General features: G+C 38.2%; 2 protein-coding genes and 1 non-coding gene across 3 annotated transcripts; 1 reads left to right on the forward strand and 2 right to left on the reverse strand.

The window, feature by feature from the left end:
* Nucleotides 1–2,298: 2,298 nt before the first annotated feature.
* LOC122669039 (probable ribose-5-phosphate isomerase 2) lies at nt 2,299–3,292 on the reverse strand. Its single transcript, XM_043865660.1, has one exon. It carries the CDS (start codon nt 3,283–3,285, stop codon nt 2,470–2,472), a length of 816 nt encoding a protein of 271 aa, XP_043721595.1. The 5' UTR covers nt 3,286–3,292; the 3' UTR covers nt 2,299–2,469.
* A 2,687-nt stretch (nt 3,293–5,979) lies between these two features.
* On the forward strand, nt 5,980–11,552 carry LOC122669040 (20 kDa chaperonin, chloroplastic-like). Its single transcript, XM_043865661.1, has 7 exons — nt 5,980–6,051; nt 6,093–6,131; nt 6,362–6,548; nt 10,213–10,392; nt 10,477–10,632; nt 11,099–11,176; nt 11,295–11,552. The coding sequence occupies exons 3-7, from the start codon at nt 6,372–6,374 to the stop codon at nt 11,469–11,471; spliced, it is 768 nt and encodes a 255-aa protein (XP_043721596.1). The 5' UTR covers nt 5,980–6,051; nt 6,093–6,131; nt 6,362–6,371; the 3' UTR covers nt 11,472–11,552.
* A 9,218-nt stretch (nt 11,553–20,770) lies between these two features.
* TRNAQ-CUG lies at nt 20,771–20,842 on the reverse strand. The gene has a single exon. It is a non-coding gene; the product is annotated as a tRNA-Gln (tRNA).
* Between the last annotated feature and the right edge of the window lie 523 nt (nt 20,843–21,365).

Below are 21,365 nucleotides of genomic sequence, written 5' to 3' on the forward strand. Positions count from 1 at the left end.
TGCTCTTCCTGCTTATTTTATACAGTAAGGGTAACCATAAGAAACGGTCTCCTTATTCATCGGCCACTATCTCCTCCATGTTCGGGTTAGCACATCTTCCAAGTCTTAACTGCTAAAAACTGTCTTTGATGCTAACCGTTTGCCTCTTGGCCGATGAACCCAACCTTGATCGGAAGGCGCCATGGTGCTTCGGTCAATCCACTTGGTCGAGTCACCCCATGGCCAAGTGCCTTTATTCGGCCGTGAAGGAGTGGAACAAAATCTGGGTGTAAACAAACCCTCGGGTCCTTACTCTCCAGTCAGGCCGCATTTCAAGCTCTCCAACCCATCAGCCTGTTGACCTGGTAACTGATCTTATAGACTGTAAATTCGGTCACTGGAAAGTTGGATTATTAAAAGAGATCTTCAGCCTCACTGAAGTGAGTGCCATTATGCAGCAATCATTATCCTCTCCGGTTCCCTGCCCACAACAGTTGTCCGGTTCCTCTCATAGGGAGCTGGAAATGACGACCTAACCCCTTGCTCGAGTGAGATTAAGTCATCATTTGCGCCTCCCTATGAGAGGAACTGGACAACTGTACCGGACAAGATAAAAATTCCATTATGTAACTCCCTATTTTATCTCAAGCTCGAAAAGACAATTAGATTTGGTATCCATCCAAAAACGGATTGTTTACTGTTAGATCAGCATATTTCATTAGTTTGTCTAATGATCTAGCTTGTTCTCTCGCTTCATCCTCCTCATCCCTAATCCTTTTGGGACATCCATTTGGAGGATGGAAACATACCCAAAATCAAGACATTTTTATGGCGCTATAGACACAATGCCTTAGGGTTAAAGAAAGCTCTGGCTGATTGACAAATAAATGTCTCTCCTATCTGCCCGGTTTGTAATGATGAGAAGGAATCTATTTGCCATGCCCTCCTTCTAGGGGTGCAAGTTTGGCCCTGTTGGCCCGAACCCGCCCTAAGCCCGAACAAGGTTTGGGCTAAGATATTTGGCCCTGAGGGCGGGTCAGGGCTAGAAATTTCTGGCCCTGAGTTAGGGTCGGGTCGGGTTAGGGTTGAGGCCTCAAGCTAAGCTTGGCCCGGCCCGGCCCAACCCTAATTTAAGTTATACTATAAAATATATATTGACAAAATTTATACATTATAAACTTTAAATTTCACCCACATTTCTTTATATAATATATTATATATGAAGACAATAAGTGTTATAATATAATTTATTATATTGTTATTTTATGTAAAATTAATAATGTTCTTCCACCCATTTCACTCATGCATTTCTTTCCCCCTCCCCATGATCGGGGCCAATTAGGGTCGGCCCGACCCGACCACGAGGGCGGATCGGGTTGGATTTTTCCTCCCCTGAGTCGGGGTCGGGTCGGGCTGGAGCCGGCTAAGGGGACTTAGGGTTGGGCTAGGGTTCTATAAAGCCTGGCCCAACCCGACCCTGTTGCAGCCCTACCTCCTTCGATGCAAGCATGCTAATGCATTTCGATCTAACGTTTTATTACCATGAGGTAAATCAACAGTTACTCTTTCGGTACAGAAATAATTATGCATCATTAGCATACCTATGACAGCTTCAAATAGATCATATATCAACTCTTCAATTAGAATCAAATCAAATTTGCTCTAAATCGTATTATTAGTTTAGAGTTAGGATTTGTGGGTTGCCACCAAAAGCACTCCGAAAGCCACTAATACATAAAGGAAAGTTCTATGTGGAACAAGCTTATTTACAATTTGTTCAGATGCGAAGGAAAGAACCAGTTGAGTTTTCAAAGATAAAGGGCTAAAGCATCATTGTGCCTTTAGAACATTTGTTGAATATTCATCCTTATGAAGTGACTAAAAATACATAAGTAATTTTGAACTATAATTTCTTTGATTCCTCGAGAAACAAGATACACTAATTGAAGAGTAATATGAACAGTTAACAGAAAAGATAGACCACCCTGGAGAAATCTGTACAACAGTAAAGAAAGTATGAACATGATTCTCTAATGATTCTGCTCAATCATGTATCATATCATGTTATTTAAGCAAATTTGCATAACCAAGACAACTTCTGTTACTCAATAAAGCTGTCATCCATGATCATTCTCTCTCTAAGAAGGTAAATGTTCTTTCTCATCTATACATATTAATCACCTAAAATCTTCTACCCTAATTCACAGGTAAATTAAATCCAATACTTTCAACTACCGAAATGCTAGATAGTTGAAACTAAATCCAGTTTGCTTCTGAAACTAAATCTTGCTCAGTAATGAAAGGGTAACAACAAGAAAGGCTCGGTCTTCCCACCTTATGAAGACATACCTAATATTTGTCCACATATTAACAGAAAAATAGAGAAGGATCACATTACAGATCCAAACTTTCATGAAAAACGCCCCAGTAATAATTAAATTGATACTGAGGGAAATGAATTTTGTCAAGGGAACCATCTTCTAAAGCCTACTAGTTCTTCACTGTGACTCCTAGCTCGCCAGCAACAATCACAGTGGTAGCCATGTTGAGAAACATCCCATGCTCAACAACACCTGTAAGTCGCAGAATTGAATCACTAGCAGAATTTAGATCCCCAATTTCCTTCTCAAAATACGATTCCACAATATAATTCCCATTATCCGTCACGAACGGCTCATCACTTTCCCCACAAGTTCTAAGCTTTGCAACACAACCAGAGTCTTCAAACAACCTCTGTAACTTCTCTGTCGTGAACTTCCAGCAGAAAGGCACAATCTCAACTGGCATAGCAAGAAGGCTACCACCCAAATAGGGTACCAGCTTCGACTCATCGACAATGACGATAAACTTCCTGCAAGCTCCCTCAACCATCTTCTCCCTCAGCAGAGACCCACCTCGACCCTTAACGAGATTGAGATAAGGATCAACCTCATCGGCACCATCAATGGCAAGATCAATCACTGGAAGCGAATCAAGATCCGAAAGAGGAATCCCTAACGACATCGCCTGTTCATGGGTTTTCTTAGAAGTGGGTATTCCAACGATGTTCTTCAGTTTCCCCTCTTGCAGAAGCTCTCCTATTCGCTCCACCGCAAACTTAGCCGTAGACCCAGTTCCCAGCCCTAAAACCATTCCCGATTCCACGAACTCAACCGCCTTAAATGCAGCGATTCGCTTCAACTCGTCCTGCGTCAATAACACTGGCGGCGGACGTGGAGAAGGAATCGACGGAAAATCAGGAATTGACGTAGAAGAGGAGGAAGCCATGATAGCTTTCCCCACGAAATGCGAGAAAGCGATCGTCATATCTAAATAGTGTTTGAGGTGAAATGGCTAGTGTGGCTCGTATCCTTATCTCCTTGTACGCAAATCAATAATAAAGGGTTTGAAACGAGAATGAAAAGTAGAGGATTTTATCCGATTTATAGAGGAAAGAGAGGATAAAGAGGTAGAGAAAGATCTGACCACTACTTCCGTTCGCTTATTCTGGGAGGTTTCGTATCATCCGCAATGAATTAGGGGCTTCCGTGACTGTTTTGTTCAAGGAACATTAAACAAACATTACGCAGTAGCCATCAGAGACTTTTCTTTTTTATTTCTCCGAAAGCTTATAAGCTTTATAGTTCCTGAGCAGAGAGATGCTCCAACAATTAAATTCGTTGCTTATTGCTCCGACAAGTCTTGGGCTAGTTTTGATGGATCCAGATCTTCTATGGGGTGCTGCCTGTAGCGGTCTGAGCAATGCAGATTGAGTTACGTGCGTAAAGACCGTCGTATTCCTGTCTAAATATCTTGTCCGAACAAAGATAAGGTGATCATTACACGTGCAGTCCAGTGCCACACAGGCCGCTACAGGCCAGAGTAGACGATCTGAATTGAAATTTAACATGTGATTAATGATCTAAATGGATCAAGTCAACTATTGGATTGTTAGACTCAAATAGATGGCAAGTCTAACTGTTTGTTAGACTCAAATAGTTGGACTTATATTAGTTTCAATTTGATTTTATCCTAAAATAAACATAGTTGGTTTGACAAGCTTATGTTCAATATTGAGGGTTCGTGGTTTTTGTTTCTTCTAGATCTTATAGTAGCAGGGATGAAATTGATTAGTGTCAATTCTGATTTTGGATTGGAGTAGCCTGAATGGATCAGATCCAATCGATCCTAAGCCATTTTGATGTAAAATGAGGATTGGCCTTGGAATCAGGAATCAGTCGAACTGATTCTTCTGATTCAATTAAACATATATTGAAGAAACTATAACATGAACTCTAAATACATAACATAAGCTTGTCAAATGGTCGATTTGGTCCAGTTTCAATCCCGGAATGAGTGAGATCAAAATAAAACTTTTAGGAAACTATAGTTTTTGATCGTTTTCAATCCGGTGCAGTTTTGATTTATTTTGGTTTTTAAATACCAATTTAGATCAATTTGTTTTTCGGATTTGAACCACAATGAAATCTTACATTCATAAGGTATAGTAATGAAATATTCGATAAAATCACTTTAATTCACCTTTTCCTAAGTCAAATTAGTATACAACCATTAATAGAAAAAATTAATTTGATGCCATCATGTTGTAATGCGAACAACAAGAAATAAATTGTAAAAGAAAAATAATTAATATTAAAATCAAGAGATAAATAAAATCTATTTCAAAATCATTGTTACAAGTCATATTAATAAACCCTAATCATTGCAGAGCTTGCAAAATTCACTGTGATCTCAATTTAGAGAACAGAATCAGCTAGTTGTTCTTATTCTTCTTCCTCTCTCTCTTTCTCTCTTTTTGCCTCTTTCACCTATTGCTACTAGCTAGTCCTGTTTAAGTCCTGTTTAAGGTACTGTTCTTTCTTTCCACGTAATGAAAAATTTTAATACCTTGATGATAAGTTTAATATGTTTAGAGAATCTTATTTATTTATTTTTGTTGCGTTCAACAATGAACCTCTTTCATTCCCCACCCAATAATTCTTCCTTTTTTTTTTTTGGATAAACCAATAAAACTATTTTAGGCACCGTGATTGATGCGTCATGAAAATTCCTCCCACATTGGCAACATAGGAACCCAATGCATCTTGTTCTAACCTAAGTGGTCGATCATGATTGTCAATTTTGAACTTGAATTGGTCAGACCAATGAATTGATCGGCTCAACTCCCAAATCGAACCCTTATTGGTTGGTTTTGGTTTGAGTTTTATAAAATCGATAGAATTGAAACCAGACCAAACCAACCAAAAACTAATATAAAACTCAGATTGAAACCAATATAAGCTAAATAAGTTGATAAAAGCCTATAATTTTTTTTGGGAATAGAATGCTTCTTGATCGTGCGTCTTACGTGGCAACCATGCCCAAACACAGAATCGCCTTGGGGTGGCGGTAAAATTCACCTGTACACAGGGGCAAGGCGATTCCTTCTAGATGACCCAAGGTGGTTTTGTTTTTAGGCGTGGTTGCCACACTAAGTGCATCACCTTGGGGTGCCTGAAAAATCCACCTTTACATGGGGTAAGGTGGTTATTTCCAAACGCCCTAAGGTGGTTTCGTGTCTAGGCGTGGTCGCCCTGTTAAGGGTAGAATTGGATAGCGTTCTTTCTCCCAAATTTTTTTAAGTGAAAAAAAAAAACCCTCTACCCGGAAGTGTGGCTTACCTAACACTCCCATGAGTTTATTTGTCTTTTCTCCATATGAAAAGACACCTACGTCCCATGTTTTGAGGAGGAGAGAGGTAGACACCAAATAAAAAACTACTTCCCATTTGTCAAATACATAAGGGAAAATAAAACCTGAACCGGTAGCAACCCGATAAAAAACTGACCCAAATCCCACCGAAAACAACTTTTGGCAAAACAATTTGGTCTTGATTTGACCTAGTACGAACCAGAAATCGATCTAAAAAACTGAAACCAGACCGACCCGATCCATTGATAGCCCTACGTTTGGTGCACCCGATCCGACTCCTTCCGGTATTTGAAATCATGTTCCAGAAGCATCTATCATCTTCTTCGATAAAACCCACTTAGCAGCACTTCGATACAATCCTAGGGTTTTATCTTCATTTCTCTACTTCTTCGCGTACAGTATCAAGGGAAAATCTAGAAAAAGAGCCTAGTTAGAAAATTTCATCTCTAATTTCGATTCAGGTTTGTATTCTTTTTATTATTCTCCATATTCCTGCTAAGATTGAATAGCCAACTGATTCTATTTTTCTTCATTCCTGATTGCTGGATGTCATTTTTTTTCTTCTGAACTACCAATGTGGTTTGTAGTTTCTGTACCAATTCTATTTTCGTTGTAGTCTTTTGGTTTTAAGTGGATGCTTCTACTGGGTTTCCAATTTTCGACTCTATTTGACACGTTTGATATTTATTAGGAATCCATCCATGGCTTCGCTTCAGTTGACTTGCTCTTCTATTTCAACTAAAGGGTTGCCATCGTTTCAAGGGCTTCGTCAATCAAGTGTTTCTCTTTCTGTAGTCGCCCCATCCCGCGTAGGTTTTGACCAAAGGACATTACGAAGAGGGCTCGTTGTGAGAGCAGCAACTGTCGTTGCACCGAAGGTATATTTTTTGTTTAAGAAATCTGGATTCCAGTGGTAGTTATTGTACTGGTTTTCAGGGGAAACCCATGCTAAAAAATGATGAAACCCTGCTGGATTTGTGTGTGACGAATTGGTTTCTTCTTAATAGCATTATTTATAGCTAATTAGCGAAGCTTTTGATTGTACAAACTGATACCTCTATTAGGTTGTGTGTCGGATGAGCAGCGAATGGGTTTTTGTCCGGATAATTTGGAAAATTCCTTGGGAGTTCCGAGTTCTGTAATGCCTTACATTTGCTTTTGTTTGGAATTTTCATGTTCTATGAAAGAATCATTACCTTTAAGTAGTGGTTATTTTTCCTTTCATGTTCAAGTTAAACCACCTCATTCTATGGATTAGAAAATTTGGTTGAGACATGGAGTAAGTGGTTTCAATGAATTGGAGATTGTAGTAAAACCTGTGTCTATGGCTAATGACTTCATTTGTTGCTGAGCTTGTGTATGAGCCTTTAAATTCTGTTGACATACAGCCCTATATTGAACTCAACTCAACTCAGTCTTATCCCAACTAAATGGGGTCGGCTACATGGATCCTTTTTCTCCAATTAGTTCTATTCGAATATATACTTGTTACTAGTCCTAAACTGTGCATGTCTTTTGTCACCACTTCTCTTAGTGTCATTTTAACCTTACCCTTGGATCTTTTAGCTCTTTGATCTTAGTCAAATCACCCCTTTGTACTGGAGCACTCAAAAGCCTCTATTGCACATGTCCATACCAACTTAAATGACTCTCTCGGAATTTTTCATGTATTGGAGCTACTCTTAAATTAATTCTAATTTGTTCATTACTTATTTTATCCTTTTTAGTTTTACCATTCATTCATCTCAACATACTGTCCTTTGTTGCTGGGATAGTTCTTATATACTGAAAGTATGAAATTGCTGTCATAAGAAAGTTGTGTAATTTAATTTTTTTATTTGATGAGGTAATTGATTGTCAAGTATAGTCTCGCTTTAATTGGATAATAGTCTTCCCCTCCACATGCTCGCAAGCAGATGGCTTTGATGCTTACCTTATGTTTCAACTAAGATTCTTAGAGTCAGGGTCCTTTCTGAATTTAAGCCAAAACGATATTATACTTAATGAATCTATAAAGAGTCAAGTGGGCTTGGAACTTATAACGATTCAGGTTTCCAAATAGAGATATTGCACAACTAAGCACCAATAAGATTTGTATTTTAGTTCCACGAGTCTTGATTATCATTCTTGAGGCTAGAAGAGTTCAATTGTCTTGTCATAATTTTACTAACAGATTTATTGTATTAATTCATAGTTGTCACGGCATGGCGGTCCAAGGCGGTGGAGGCTTGTCTAAGCGCTTAGGCGGTAAAGCGGCCGCCTAAGTGGAGCTTAAGCGTTAAAGGCGGTCTAGTGTTAGTTTTCTCCCTCCCCTCCCCAAACACTCAATACTTGATGGCATGATGCATTATAGTATCATACCTTATATCATTAAAAATTAAATTTAAGCCACCTCAAGTCATCAAAATGAAAAATCATACATGACACATAAAAAGCTTAGAAGTTATAGACTTAAAAAAAAAACATAGATAGTTACAGACTTAAAAAAAAGAAGCAACAGTAGTGGAACAGAGAAGAAGTTACCATTACAGACTAGTGACTACAGAGAAGAAGCATAGATAGAAGTTACCGTTACAGACAAGTGACTACAAAGAAGAAGCATGGATAGAAGTTACTAAGCCCAAAAAAAAAAACAGCGAAGAAGTTACCATTACAGACTACACTCTACAGAGAAGAAGCATAGAACTATAGAAGTGACCATGCAAACAAGGTGCTGCTGGTCAAGAAGAAACTGCAGAATGGAGAAAAAGGATTTATAAAAAAAAAAAAAAACTCAACAGACGAATCAATGTTGGAGGAGGAAAAGAAGTATGAAAAAAATGGATAACAATACAAAGAGGAAGAACAGAGAACAAAATCGCCAAATAGAGGAAGAGAACTTACCAGAGAAAATTGAGTTTGCAGTCGTCACCGAAGCCAGGTTTGTGGTCGCTGGAGCTGGAGCTTGAGCAGAAAAGCAATCGGAATAAAGAAAAGAGAGAAAAAAAAAAAAAAGAATAGTCGAGGTCGGAGGAGGGGAAGAAGAACAAAGAAAAAAAAAATACTAATAGAGAAGAAGAAGATACATAGAAAAAATCGCAATAGAGAGGAAGAGAACTTACCGGAGAAATTTTGAGGTTGCAGTCGTCACCGGAACCAGGTCAAGGTTATAATGGTCGTGTCTATTTTGATAGTAACCAACGATATGTTTTGTCTGAGCCACAACAATCTAAAATGAACTATTTACCGAGGGATCAAGTTTAAGTAGTTATTCATGTTTTTATCCACATTTTCTCCTATGTGCTGGCTTGTGAGCAGGGTTATCAAGGGGTCGGATTAGTGTCAGGTCAAGATTCCGATTATTTACTTACATGGACCTAAATTTGAATCCAGTATGGGTTTGAATATCTGTCTAATCCAGTCTGTAATGTCTTATTATTGATTTATTTTTGTAAAAGAATTAAATAAAATATGTTTTTGAAAAAAAAAACAAAACAAAACAAAGGAGCAATGATTAAAAGGTATTTTCAACCCACCTAAACAAGAAACTACGATGTAAATAGTTTAAAGTTAATAAATTTTAAATATTATATATGTAATGTTAGTATATAAATGTGTGGTTTCAAGCGCTTCTGATCATTTATTGATCCTGAAAGGGTAAATCTAGATTCATTCCATTTAGTTATTGGATCATCCCTAATCAGATCGAATCAATGCTTTATAAGTCGGAATCAAACAGGGTTCACAGCATATCCAAATCACGGATGTCGGGCCTTGATGCAACGGTAAGCTTATTCCATTGTGACCAAGTGATCATGGGTTCGAGTCTGGAAACAGCCTCTCTGTGAAAGCAGGGGTCTGCATACATTATGACCCTCCCCAACCCCGAAGTGGCGGGAGCCTCATGCACTGAGTACGCCCTTATCATATCCAAATCACGATTCGATCCATTAATAGTCTAGATATGAGGAATCATGGAGGGTGGGGTTGGAGCAATCTTTAATGATTGAATGACAATTGTATATTCCCACGTGTGTTGAATGCCTGGTAAATATTCAAACTGAAATTGCGCAATACAGTTGGTTTAAAATGTGTTCTATATTTTTACGAGTTTGTTAGTCATCTTGTATAACTAAGTAGTTTTCCCAAAACTCTAAAAGCTGGCCAACACAAGCATGTAATGAGTGGTGCAGGCAGTGCCCTTGGCTGACATTTGTACAGGGCCACAGGCCAATTTGAGGCTTGTTATACTTGTTTAAAGCTACAACTCAAATACTTACAAAGTTGAACACAAATGTGTGGTGCAAGAAGTTTAAAGGATCATATCTTTTTTTTAATTCACTTTTTGAAGACCTCTCTCGTGTTTAGGTTGGATCATGGAGGAGTTGCTACACTTAAAATGAATAAGGAGGATGTTATGAGGTCAAATGGATGGTGCAAGAAGTTTTCTTTGCTTATGTAAAACCATCCATCTTTTTATGGACTGTTGAGGGATTAATGTCTAGATGGGCCTGTGGTTTGTCCCATTTACTGCCTGTTCTCATTTGACTCTTTGTCCTGCAGTACACTTCCATCAAACCATTGGGTGATAGAGTGCTAGTGAAGATCAAGACAGTAGAGGAGAAGACAGTTGGTGGTATACTGCTTCCTTCAACAGCTCAGACAAAACCTCAAGGAGGTGAAGTTGTAGCTATTGGAGAGGGTAAGACGATTGGCAAGACCAAGGTGGACATCAGTGTGAAGGTGATTGTCAGGTTTAATGGTCCATTGTCCCAATGCCTTTGTTATTGAGTATGTTTCACTGAAAATAGTTCCTTTATTTGTTAGACTGGTGCCCAGATAGTGTACTCGAAGTACGCAGGGACAGAATTGGAATTCAATGGATCAAACCATATGCTTTTGAAGGAGGATGACATTGTTGGTATCCTTGAGACAGAAGACATCAAAGATATGAAGCCTCTGAATGACCGTGTTCTAATTAAGGTATTTTCACTATTTTGCCCCACATTACTGTTCTCTGAATTTTGTGTCATTTGAATCCAATTCCAAAAAGGATAAAAGTTTCCTGCATGGGCAGGGTGGAAAAATCTTCCCCCATGGATAGATTTTCTGCCGGATGGATCAATAATTTGGCATTTTGATTGTGGAATGAGCATGTTAAATTTGGTGGCCATACATAACCCATTGTTTATGTGTCTATTCCCTTTGTTTTCAAATGATTAACTTTTACAAATAAATTCTAAAGCTATGTTTTCCAATGAATAAATGCTGGATTAGTCTGAAAATTAAGTGAAGGGCATGGACAATATGTTTACAAAGTTTAGGTTCCAAGAAGTAACACACCATGCAGGCAAATTTAACTGTCCATGTGGGAAGCCATTTCCATACTGTTGGTCTAGGATACCTGCCCTTGTAATGTGTACCTTATATGTTAGTTATCTTGTCTCAGGTTGCTGAAGCCGAGGAGAAGACTGCTGGAGGATTGTTGCTGACAGAGGCTGCCAAGGAGAAACCTTCCATTGGCAAGGTAACACAAGACTCCTTGGACTGTTTACCTACCTGAATTTCTCACAGGATTGATCACAATAGTGTAATTTGGTGGTGTTATATCCAACCTAACCATTTGGTGGGTTCTATGGGAACAGGTGGTTGCAGTGGGACCTGGTCCCCTGGATGAGGAAGGCAATCCAAAGCCATTAACGGTGTCATCTGGAAACACGGTGTTGTACTCTAAATATGCAGGGAATGACTTCAAGAGCGCAGATGGTTGTGACTACATTGCTCTGAGGGCAACTGATGTGATGGCTGTGCTCTCCTCATAGAAGACTTTTAATTATAATTCTAATGTGGGCAGTCATTATTTGCATGGATTTTGTGGCAAGAGTTCTTAGGAGAGGCAGGCGGTGTTTAAAGTATAATTACATGTACACCTTTCCAAACTCATCAATTGGAATCTCAAGTTGAGCTTTACTAGTTTTATGGAAATTACTTTTTTGACCCAATAAGCAGTCAAATTTCTTGGATATCCAATGACCGGATTGCCACATCAACTTTCCTTCCAAGACACATCTAGGTGACGCATGAAAAATCCCTGCTAAACTATCCTCCTATGTGCCTCCATTGGCCCTGTAAGTGGTGCATGGATCATTCTACCACCAGGTAGGCGCTCTTCCCTAACGCTGTGTTTGTTGGAGGGTTGAATGTTCACATACATAAATAACCTACTGCCGTTCAGATGGAACATTCCCATAGAGTAGGTTCCTTCTGAATGATTGTGAACGTGAACATTACCAGCACTCCTATTTGTTTTGGTGTAAAATAATGTACATTTAAAAGTTTATCAGCTTTTGTTATTCAATAGAAACAAACAATGGAAAACTTTTCTAACATGTAAAATTTTTTGAAGTAAAAGTTTGTATAGAAACAAATGGAGCCCGAAGTCTTGAATGAAAAGATAACACAAAAAAAAAAAAAAAATCCCAACATGTAGCAGTTCGAGATTTACTTGTTTAACTTTGCCATACTTGCACTAGATCAAGTTTTAGAATTACCATAGAAGGCCTTGATGACATATAATAATAAATTAATTAGTTTATGAATAAAGGATTTAGATCGGTGGGCCCGGCCAATTCTGATCCGATCTTGGATTGAATTGAGCTTCAACCATTGGACTCTCTCTCTCTCTTTCTCTTAATCATCGTCCCGCCCATGCAAGTCTGCAACTTCCCCTATATGAGAAAAGAATAGGGTTTAGTTTTCCTTTCTTGATTCTTTTGGATTGGTAAGTCAGTGGTAAACACACTTGTATACTTTCATATGGAAAAAAGAAGGTATTCAATTCGTCGCATGCTGGCTTTAAAGAGGTTCGTATCTTCTTACATTTTTAACAATCCAAGGGATTCGTTGGTATCATATCATTGGTAAAGTTTGTAAGATCATGGACTCACACTACTGTTTCTCTGATGAAATATTTCATAAATGAATGAAACAAACGTGTCGTAGCAATGAATTAAGAACTTTAAAGAATACTTTCTTATTCATAGTTATTAGATGGGGGGGAACAGGAGGTAATTAGACGTTAAAAATCAATACTTCGCTTCGATTCCTTCTAGAGGTTTATAGCTTTTGTTTAACAATTTATTTTTTGGGGAGATTTACCTGCATATCGAATTTTAAGATACATGATCTAATAAACAGCTTGACTACCTTTACCTGATGCTTTTATGGACTTTGTCCCCGAACCAAGGTATAATGAATGATTATCTGATCTAATTATAGGCGTTAAATATATATATATATATTAATGCTCAATGATGTAATGAATTCTCTGATTACCAATTATCTTTCAATTTTCTTTTACCATAGATCTTAGCTATCCTCCATTATTCTTACCAACAAAAATAAGCAAAAAAAGCTACCCTCCATTATGGAATGGGGAAATTTTTTTGGTGTTACACTTGTAGTAGGAATGTTCCTCCTGCTACAAGGCAGGCAACCAAGAAAATGGAATAATTAACTTCGTACCCTCTTAGGTTTTAGTATTTTCTAAAATACCCTTTAAGGTCCCATTTGCTTGCCTCTTGCTACAGACGTAGCAGCAAAATTTCGTTCATGGAATAGAGCCGAATATCTTCTTTTACATACGAGTACGAAGTTGCAGTTTGACCTCCATGCATGTATCAACTTCCGAAGATTATTATTGATACTATATTTTATGGGCAAGAGGTCACTCTCTGTGTCAGAAAAACAACGCAGCAAAATGAAGTTTTGTAGAAGAAAACAAAGGGAGAAATCAAGCACACAAGACAATGATTTTACTTGGTTCACCCCCAAGAAGGAATGCTACATTCACGGTACGTGGAGCGATAGACTGACTCAACTATTTCTGTGAAGAAAATACAAACCCTCTCACGCATCTCTCAATGAGATAACCACAATATAGATGATAACCTTAACCCATGAAAGTACAAAACTGCCCCCCAAAAACTGATCCGGTCTGATCCAAACCAACATAGGGTGTAATATATATCAAATCGAACTCTTTAGGAGTAAGCACCTAAGGCGCTGAAGTATACCATAGATTCACCACAGTTTTTTTTTTTTTTGTATTAGAAGTGAGATCAGGCTTCACCAATAACGTGCCTGCACAAGCATGGGGTCAATGGCACTCAATGGTGTAGATCTGTTTGAATGAGAATTTTAATTTTACAGGGAATCATCATCCCTTCCAATTCCTCCAATCCCTCACATGGGGGTGGAAATGATCACCCTATTCCCTACCCAAAAGTACTGCCCAAGATAGGGTCCACTCCCCTTTATTAGAGGAATTGAAGATGACCGCGAATTGGATGTGATTGAACAGTAAATTCACGCGATCCTGTGTGTCTCTGGGCACACAAGAAGAATACGACAAGTTTGCATTCTTTTTCCCATATTTTATACTGGATTAGGTGCTATAAAAGGAACTGACTGACATGGCTTCGTCGAACCCATAGACATACGGGGCTAGCTCTTCTCGATCTTCTAGTTGTTTTTCTGTTAACTGAACTAATTAAAAAGCTATGAGCGGATCCCTAGCCAAGTGGTTGGGTAGCAAGCTTTTCGGGATCAGAAGGCAAACAAGCACTTCCAACATAACTCGCAGGGACCGGGACCGGGTGTGTGATGTTTTCATAAACCACCGAGGGATGGACACCAAGCGTCACATCGCCGCATTGCTTTACGATCGTTTTGTGTCTCTAAACCTAAATCCTTTCTTGGACTACAAGACCATGAAACCTGGCGACGAGGTCTTAGAGAATATCGAAACAGCTATACGTGAGTGTAAGGTTGGTGTCGTCATCTTCTCTCCATATTATTGCCGTTCTTAATTACTACCCTCTCCATGAATTGGCTCTCATGACAGAATACGAGAAGAAACTCATTCCCATCTTCTATGATGTCAACCCCTCTCATCTTGTGCTTCTGGATGATGGAAGTTATTCGGCCAAGGAACTTCACAGGTTTAGATTGGCACTTCAACTGGCCAAGCGCAGGGTGGGCCTCTCTTTTGATTCTTGCAATGGGTAAGGAACAAATTTCACTAGTTTTACATAACATATATATATGAAATTTATTTTGCAACTACCTCTTCCACCTCTTTTGATAGGATAGTTTAAAAATTAAATAAAAATAAAAGAGAAATAGATGAGAGAGATATATATATACACGAGGATGAGGGAAAACAGGAGTTTTGGGGCTTTACTAACGAAACTGCCTTTAGAGAATATTAATTAGGATAATATTCAGATGACATTTTCATTCACAATAACTATTATATAGGACTGCCAAGACTAGCCATTACATAACGTACTGGACACAAGTAAACCAAGTACCGTGTGGACATGCGCGGTTATAACCCCACTTATACAAATGCTATTAGATAACTACTCCACATCATCTCCATTCTACATAACTACTAATATATAACTGATCAACACTATCTCATCTTAAGTAACCCATCTATACCCGATAATAATAAACTATACTTGATGCATGTGACAGTCACCTAGTCGTGCAATGCACGCCACCCTTGCACTCAAACAAAGGGGTGTGTGAAATGATCGTTACACCCTCTTAGAACCCCAGAAATGACCGGGGGTGTGGCGATCATTTCACGTGCTCCTGTGCTTAAGCGTAGGGACGTGTGCATTGCGTGACCGAATGACGTTTTTTCTCCCAATTTTTAAATATGGTATAGGATCAAGATTACAAAACTTTAATTTTTTTTTTTTTGTTGCTATTTTAAACCAATTTCATTTCCCTTCCCTTCCCTTCATTTAACTTGCAACATGACATAAATAAATTGATTACTCATTGATTCTCAAGTAGGGGTGGGAGTTTGACCAGCAACCTCAAGCCTGCCCAAACCCCATCTTGAGCTTGGCAGGGTCTAGGTTGGGTTTTTTCAGCCTGGGGCCTAAGCTAGGGATGAGATTTCTAGGACATGGTACGCCCAGACTCATGGGGGTGGGTAAAATGACTAGCCTGCCCCCCAATGACGCAATCCCCTTCCCTAACCCGTCCCATGTGTTTGAGTGCAGATTGCACCCAGATACGTTCCCGGACAGAGAACATGCACCCTATATTATATATATTGGGAAGTACTTTTCTATTTGAGAGTGTGGCCTACGCTAGCACTCTGAGAGTTCTTTTTTCCATATATATTTTTAATCATGGATCACATTTCTGAGGTAATCATCGCTGCATGGAAACCTCCTCCTCCTCTCTCTCTCTCACTCTAATGGCTGAAGTGTTTTCTTGCACTGTTGCTCACAAGCCCAGTAAATCAAAGTACTATTTAGATACCAAGATAATCTAACATGATAAGTGATACACCTTGTGAGGTGCCAGCAAGTTGAATTTCCTACTGCTGCTTTAGTCTTGTTCTAACAATATTTCTAATTATTCTGTCACCAACCCGAAGTAACTACGATAAGACTTGTTTGATTTAAGCTATTTTATTTCTTTATATATTTAAGATATTTTAGATGGTTGTGTCTCCATGGATTGATTCTACTAGTTTTTTTTTTTTAATTTTTTGATAGGTACTTAGGAAAAAAAGAGAGTAAATCTTCAAGTTATCTTGCTGAACATCACGCTTTAATAGTTAGAGCCCATGCCACATATTAAGATAACTATATACAAAGACAATGAAGTAAATCTACCCTTAAAATAAAATTTTCGATTGGTTTTTTCTTTTATTTGGGGGGGGGGGGGGTGGTGAGGTACTACAACTATTGTTAATGGTGCAAGTCAATCTCTTATGTTGAAAAAGTGTCTAGGGCACAGCTTGTGGTGCATAAAAACCCATATTTACTAGGAAGTAGTCTCCTTACAGCCAAAGCGAAAAGATCACACTGCAAAATTACAAAATTTTAAGCTATCCAAATGACACGTAGTAAAAAAATAAAAAATAAAATAAAGAACTAAGTTTTCCTTCAGTCACGGTGAATGAGAATCTATTTTTTATTGTAATATGAATTATACATGAGAGAGGTTTTCCATAGCCTCAGAGTCAAAGTTGTTTCTTGGGTGGCAGCATAGAGGTTAAACTTATTGACACCTCTTTTGGAATCAGTCTTGTGGCTCACAAAGAGCAACATGCAGGAGAAGATGCTTGTTTTGGAACATCACACACCTAAAAGGTTTCCATGCCTGATTCTTCCATGTTACCTTAATGGTGAAGAAGATTTCCTTAATTACTTGGAGGGTTTTTTTTTTTAAATTTTTTGGTAAATAATTACTTGGAGGGTTTGAATCATATGATGTAATAATTAATGCATCATATATATGCTTATTTATGATGATATCTTCCACTATGAATAACAAAACGTATACCATACTATTTTGAAAGAATTAAAAAAAGGGCAGAAACTTTAATTACAAAAAATAAAAAATAAAAATGATATAGTAAAATACATTACAAATCAAACAATATGTTAACAATCAGAATCACTTGGTTTGCACTTTTCAAACCAAATAATGTCTATTTTTGTAGAGTAATTATTAGGAATTTGGGTAAAAACATTCTCAAAAGCTAGCCATTAAGGAGAGGATGTTCAAGTACCTATTAAATCATCCACATCCACATTCATATCCGATGTGAGATTATTTTTTCGCTGAAACCTCAACAGTATTAACTATTAACAATTAAAAGAGGAAAAAAAAATTGGGTGAATATTTGTATAAACATTTTCTTAAATCAGTTCACAAAGTTATTCTTTTTGTTTAAGGTTTTAAAAAACATTTTTAATAAATATTCTAATTGTTCTCCGATGGACCTTGAAAGGGATTGGTCAGATCTGCTAAAAAGAGCTTCGGACAGCGTGGTGGAAAGCTTGTTGGAGATAGAGGCAGAAGGAAAAAGTTTCGGGAATCAATAGAAACATAGATCTCAATTCATGAATTAAAATTTGGATTAAACAAATATAATTATGTTGTACAGAGAACTCTTAAGATTTCTTCATATTTACTATATGCGTATGCAAGTGAACAGTTTCCCCGTTCTAATTAAAGTTAAAATTAATTCCCTTTATTTATTAAACTAATCATATTATATAACAACAATATGAAATAGATACTAAAACTTGATCATGGCAGCTAGCTAAGAATTTCATTCCTCGCAAAAGCTAAAGCTAAGAATGCACTCTTGACAAAAATGAGAATTGACTCAAACAATTAGGTAATGCCACATTACTTAATTGGAAATCTAGGCTGTGTTTGGTAAAGTTTTCCTTCCCTGCGATTTATGTGCTGTTTCTTTTGCCCTTTGGTACTTTTTTTTTTAATGAATATTTTAGTAAATCTAGGCTGTGTTTGGTATGCATTCCCATTCTGAGATTGCACAACCTCATTCACAGATGGCAGAATACATTCTTGAGTGAAAATGAGAACATTGCTTGGATACATATTGGCTAAAATGGATTTTTTATTTTAGAATGCATTTTAGCATTTCATCGAACAACTCATAGGCAATCTCAGGTACACAACTCAATTGACTAAAATCAGTGCATAACAAGAAAAAGCTAAGACTCTCTGATTATAGATTTGGAACAATTTCTGGGATCTGAGAACGAGAATGCAAAACAAAGAACATTTTTTATATTCCAGAATGTGTACTTGATGCAGAATGCATACCAAACATAGCTCTAATCGTTGAGTGATTCAAATTTTTTTTTTTTAATTTTCAAGTTCAAAAATTGAGAATTTACCTCAATTTTGTACAATTTTGTCCATTGTTAGTGATTTGTCGGATCTGCTAAAAAGAGTTTCGAACAGCGTGGTGGAAATCTTTATGGAGTTATAGATGCAGATCGAAGAAAAGAAGGTAACGACGTCAATACAAACAGACATCTCCATGTATTAAGTATTGTATGGCCAAAGCTAACTCAAGCAGAATAGTTTTCGGAAAATTATCACCTCCAATTCGCTGTGAGTTTCATTTCTTGCAATTCTTCTAATTGGGGGAGTGGACCCCACCTTGGGCAATGTGTTCTGGTAATTTTTTTTTTATGCGGTTCTTCGGTGCCTCTCACAAGAGGATGGTGGACCCCACCCGAGCAGAGTATTTGGTCAATGCCCCGGGTGGGTCCCACCCCATTCGTATGAGAGACACTAGGGAACCGCATCAGCCAGGGAACCGTAGATAAAAACGATTTAGAGATAGGGTGGTCATTTCTATCCCCTATGATAGAAATTGTAGGTAATGAAACGGACAACAAATTGGAGACATGAAGGGGATAACGATTCATAGCTTTCCCGATTTTTAAACTTGTGCATGGGCGCTTGAGCTGGCCAACCGCAGGGTGGGCCTCCCCTTTGATTTGTGCACACCCCCTCAAAGTATCCAATATCTCAGAAATTTATCAAACTTGGTTAAAATGTCACAGACACCCCTTATTTTTATGAATTTATTTCAACTTAGTGCACTCCGTTAATCTATGCAGTTAAGTATCTGTTAACTCTTTTTAAATGACAAAATTACCTTTACGTGTGAAATTTCCATAATACCCTTAAAGGGTAAAATCCCAAATACAAACCATTCTCTTCATGGGACCCACCATTTCTTCTTCTTCGTTTCTTTATGCTCCACCGCTGCAACCTCCGACCACCACCGATTCAAGAACATCTGTGTTACTGCGAATCATGGTGGGCAGTGGACATCAAGTTTTGCCATCCTCCACCCTTGCCTGCTCTCCCCTCCCTTGCCTCTGTCCTTGAGTTGAGTTCCTCTGCAACTCAACTCTGCTGCCCCACGGCCTCCACTGCTCCTGCATCTCATTAGCGAAACAATGTTCTACAGCCCCAAAGCTTGCAGCCACGATCCAAGCTCTGCTTGTCGAACTCATTTTCTGTTCTTCGCCACTCGCTACTGTTATTGCTTCTCTTTGAATCTCAAGAATCAAGTAGAAGAGATGGATGCAGTGACTGTAATCTGGATGTTCTCTAAAATTCTTGCTGATATCGGATACTTGATATCAAACTCAGGCATTCAAATAGTAGAGACTTCTTCTCTGACCTTTTGGCTTCTGCAACACTTGAGGGTATAAATCCAAGAGACTCATGTCACATAAGAGAGAAGCTATTGAAGCGTGTTGCCATATTGGGCTGCGAAGAGGAACCCAAAGAGTTGGCCGCTGATCTTAATGTTATCGGAAATCATCACTCCCCGCCCCCCTCGACCTCGCCTCCCATTCTCTGCACAGATCTATTTCCAGCCGAAAACCCATGTTCATAGACCCGCAAATGTAACCTAGGAGATTAAACAAGCGCATAGTGATCTCAATTGATTAAGTCTTGGGTCCATCCATGATTTTAAAAGTCAAAATCAAACCAACAGAATCATCCGCGTATGTAACCTAGGATATTAAACAAGCGCAAAGTGACAAACTCCCACCCCCATTTTCCTTCTTTTTTTTTTTTTTTCCATCACCATCATCCGCTAATTACAGAAAGGAACAAAGGCAAGAAAATTTTTTGAGTGTTTTTCTAATCTAGAGATTCTTAAGCCAAGAAATCCAAATCCTAAGGAAATCTATTCCCACCCCTTTCAAGATCCTATTTTCGTTCGATGCAGAACCTGAATCCATGGAGGTTGTCACTTACATACACTCGTTATTCTTTGATTTTAAAAGAAGAAAAAATCATGTTACGTACCGTGCCATCTTTGGCTCCCGCCAAAGGAGCCGGAGTCAAGATGGAGGGGAAAGGGAGAGCCGGGGCCGATGTGAGGTAGAGGGAACTTATAATTTAGGTACCTTAAGTATTATTTACCTATTTTTTATTTAAATAATTAAGAGGATAGAATCGACATTTTCTCTTAGGGGTAACCCTGCTTAACGTCTGGGGTATCTGTGACATTTTGATCAAGTTTGGTAAGTTTATGAGATATTAGATACTTTTAGGGGGTGCCTGAAATTTTCCCAAAAAATAAATAATTACACAAAGGCTTTGTTTGTTTGTTCACATGCAAGACCCCAAGAAGATCTGAACTCATGACCTGTTGGTCTTTGTCAACCAAGCTACCTTGTTGGGGTTCCTACCCAAAAACAAAAAAAATGCCCTCTTGGGGTCAAAAGAAAGGTTCCACCGAGATTTGAACTCGGGTTACTGGATTCAGAGTCCAATGTCCTCACCACTAGACCATGGAACCTCTTTGTTTATGTCTTACTTTACTTTCCAAATGCCTCTTCGATTTGAAAAGAAAAATATATATTACATTTGAAAAATATAATTAGAAGAGAAAAAGATCTCTCTCTTGGGAGTGTGGCCTATGCCAGCACTCCCATGAGTCTACTCTCTCTTCCTTATGTGAAAAGACACCTCTACCCCTTGTTTTAAGAAGGAGAGAGATAGACACATGGGAGTGCTGGCATAGGCCACACTCCCGTACAGAAAACTACTTCCCTTATAATTATGGTAGAAGTTTTAAGTGGGTTATCTTATCAAAATTTTTTTTTAAGTAGCTTATACAATCAAGATTATAAAAAATTCATTTGAAAAAAAAAAATCAGTTCCATTTCCCTTCCTTTTACTTGCAACAATACACAACCTATATAAATGTATTTTGTAGCAAGGTTTGGGTTTGGGTTGGGCTTTTACAATCTTAGGTCACATATTTGAGGTAATCATCAATGTCATGTAAAGGTCTTCTCTCTCCAAGTGCTCTGTAAATC

This window comes from Telopea speciosissima, chromosome 7, assembly GCF_018873765.1.
Source record: "Telopea speciosissima isolate NSW1024214 ecotype Mountain lineage chromosome 7, Tspe_v1, whole genome shotgun sequence".
NCBI classification, from domain to species: Eukaryota; Viridiplantae; Streptophyta; class Magnoliopsida; order Proteales; family Proteaceae; genus Telopea; species Telopea speciosissima.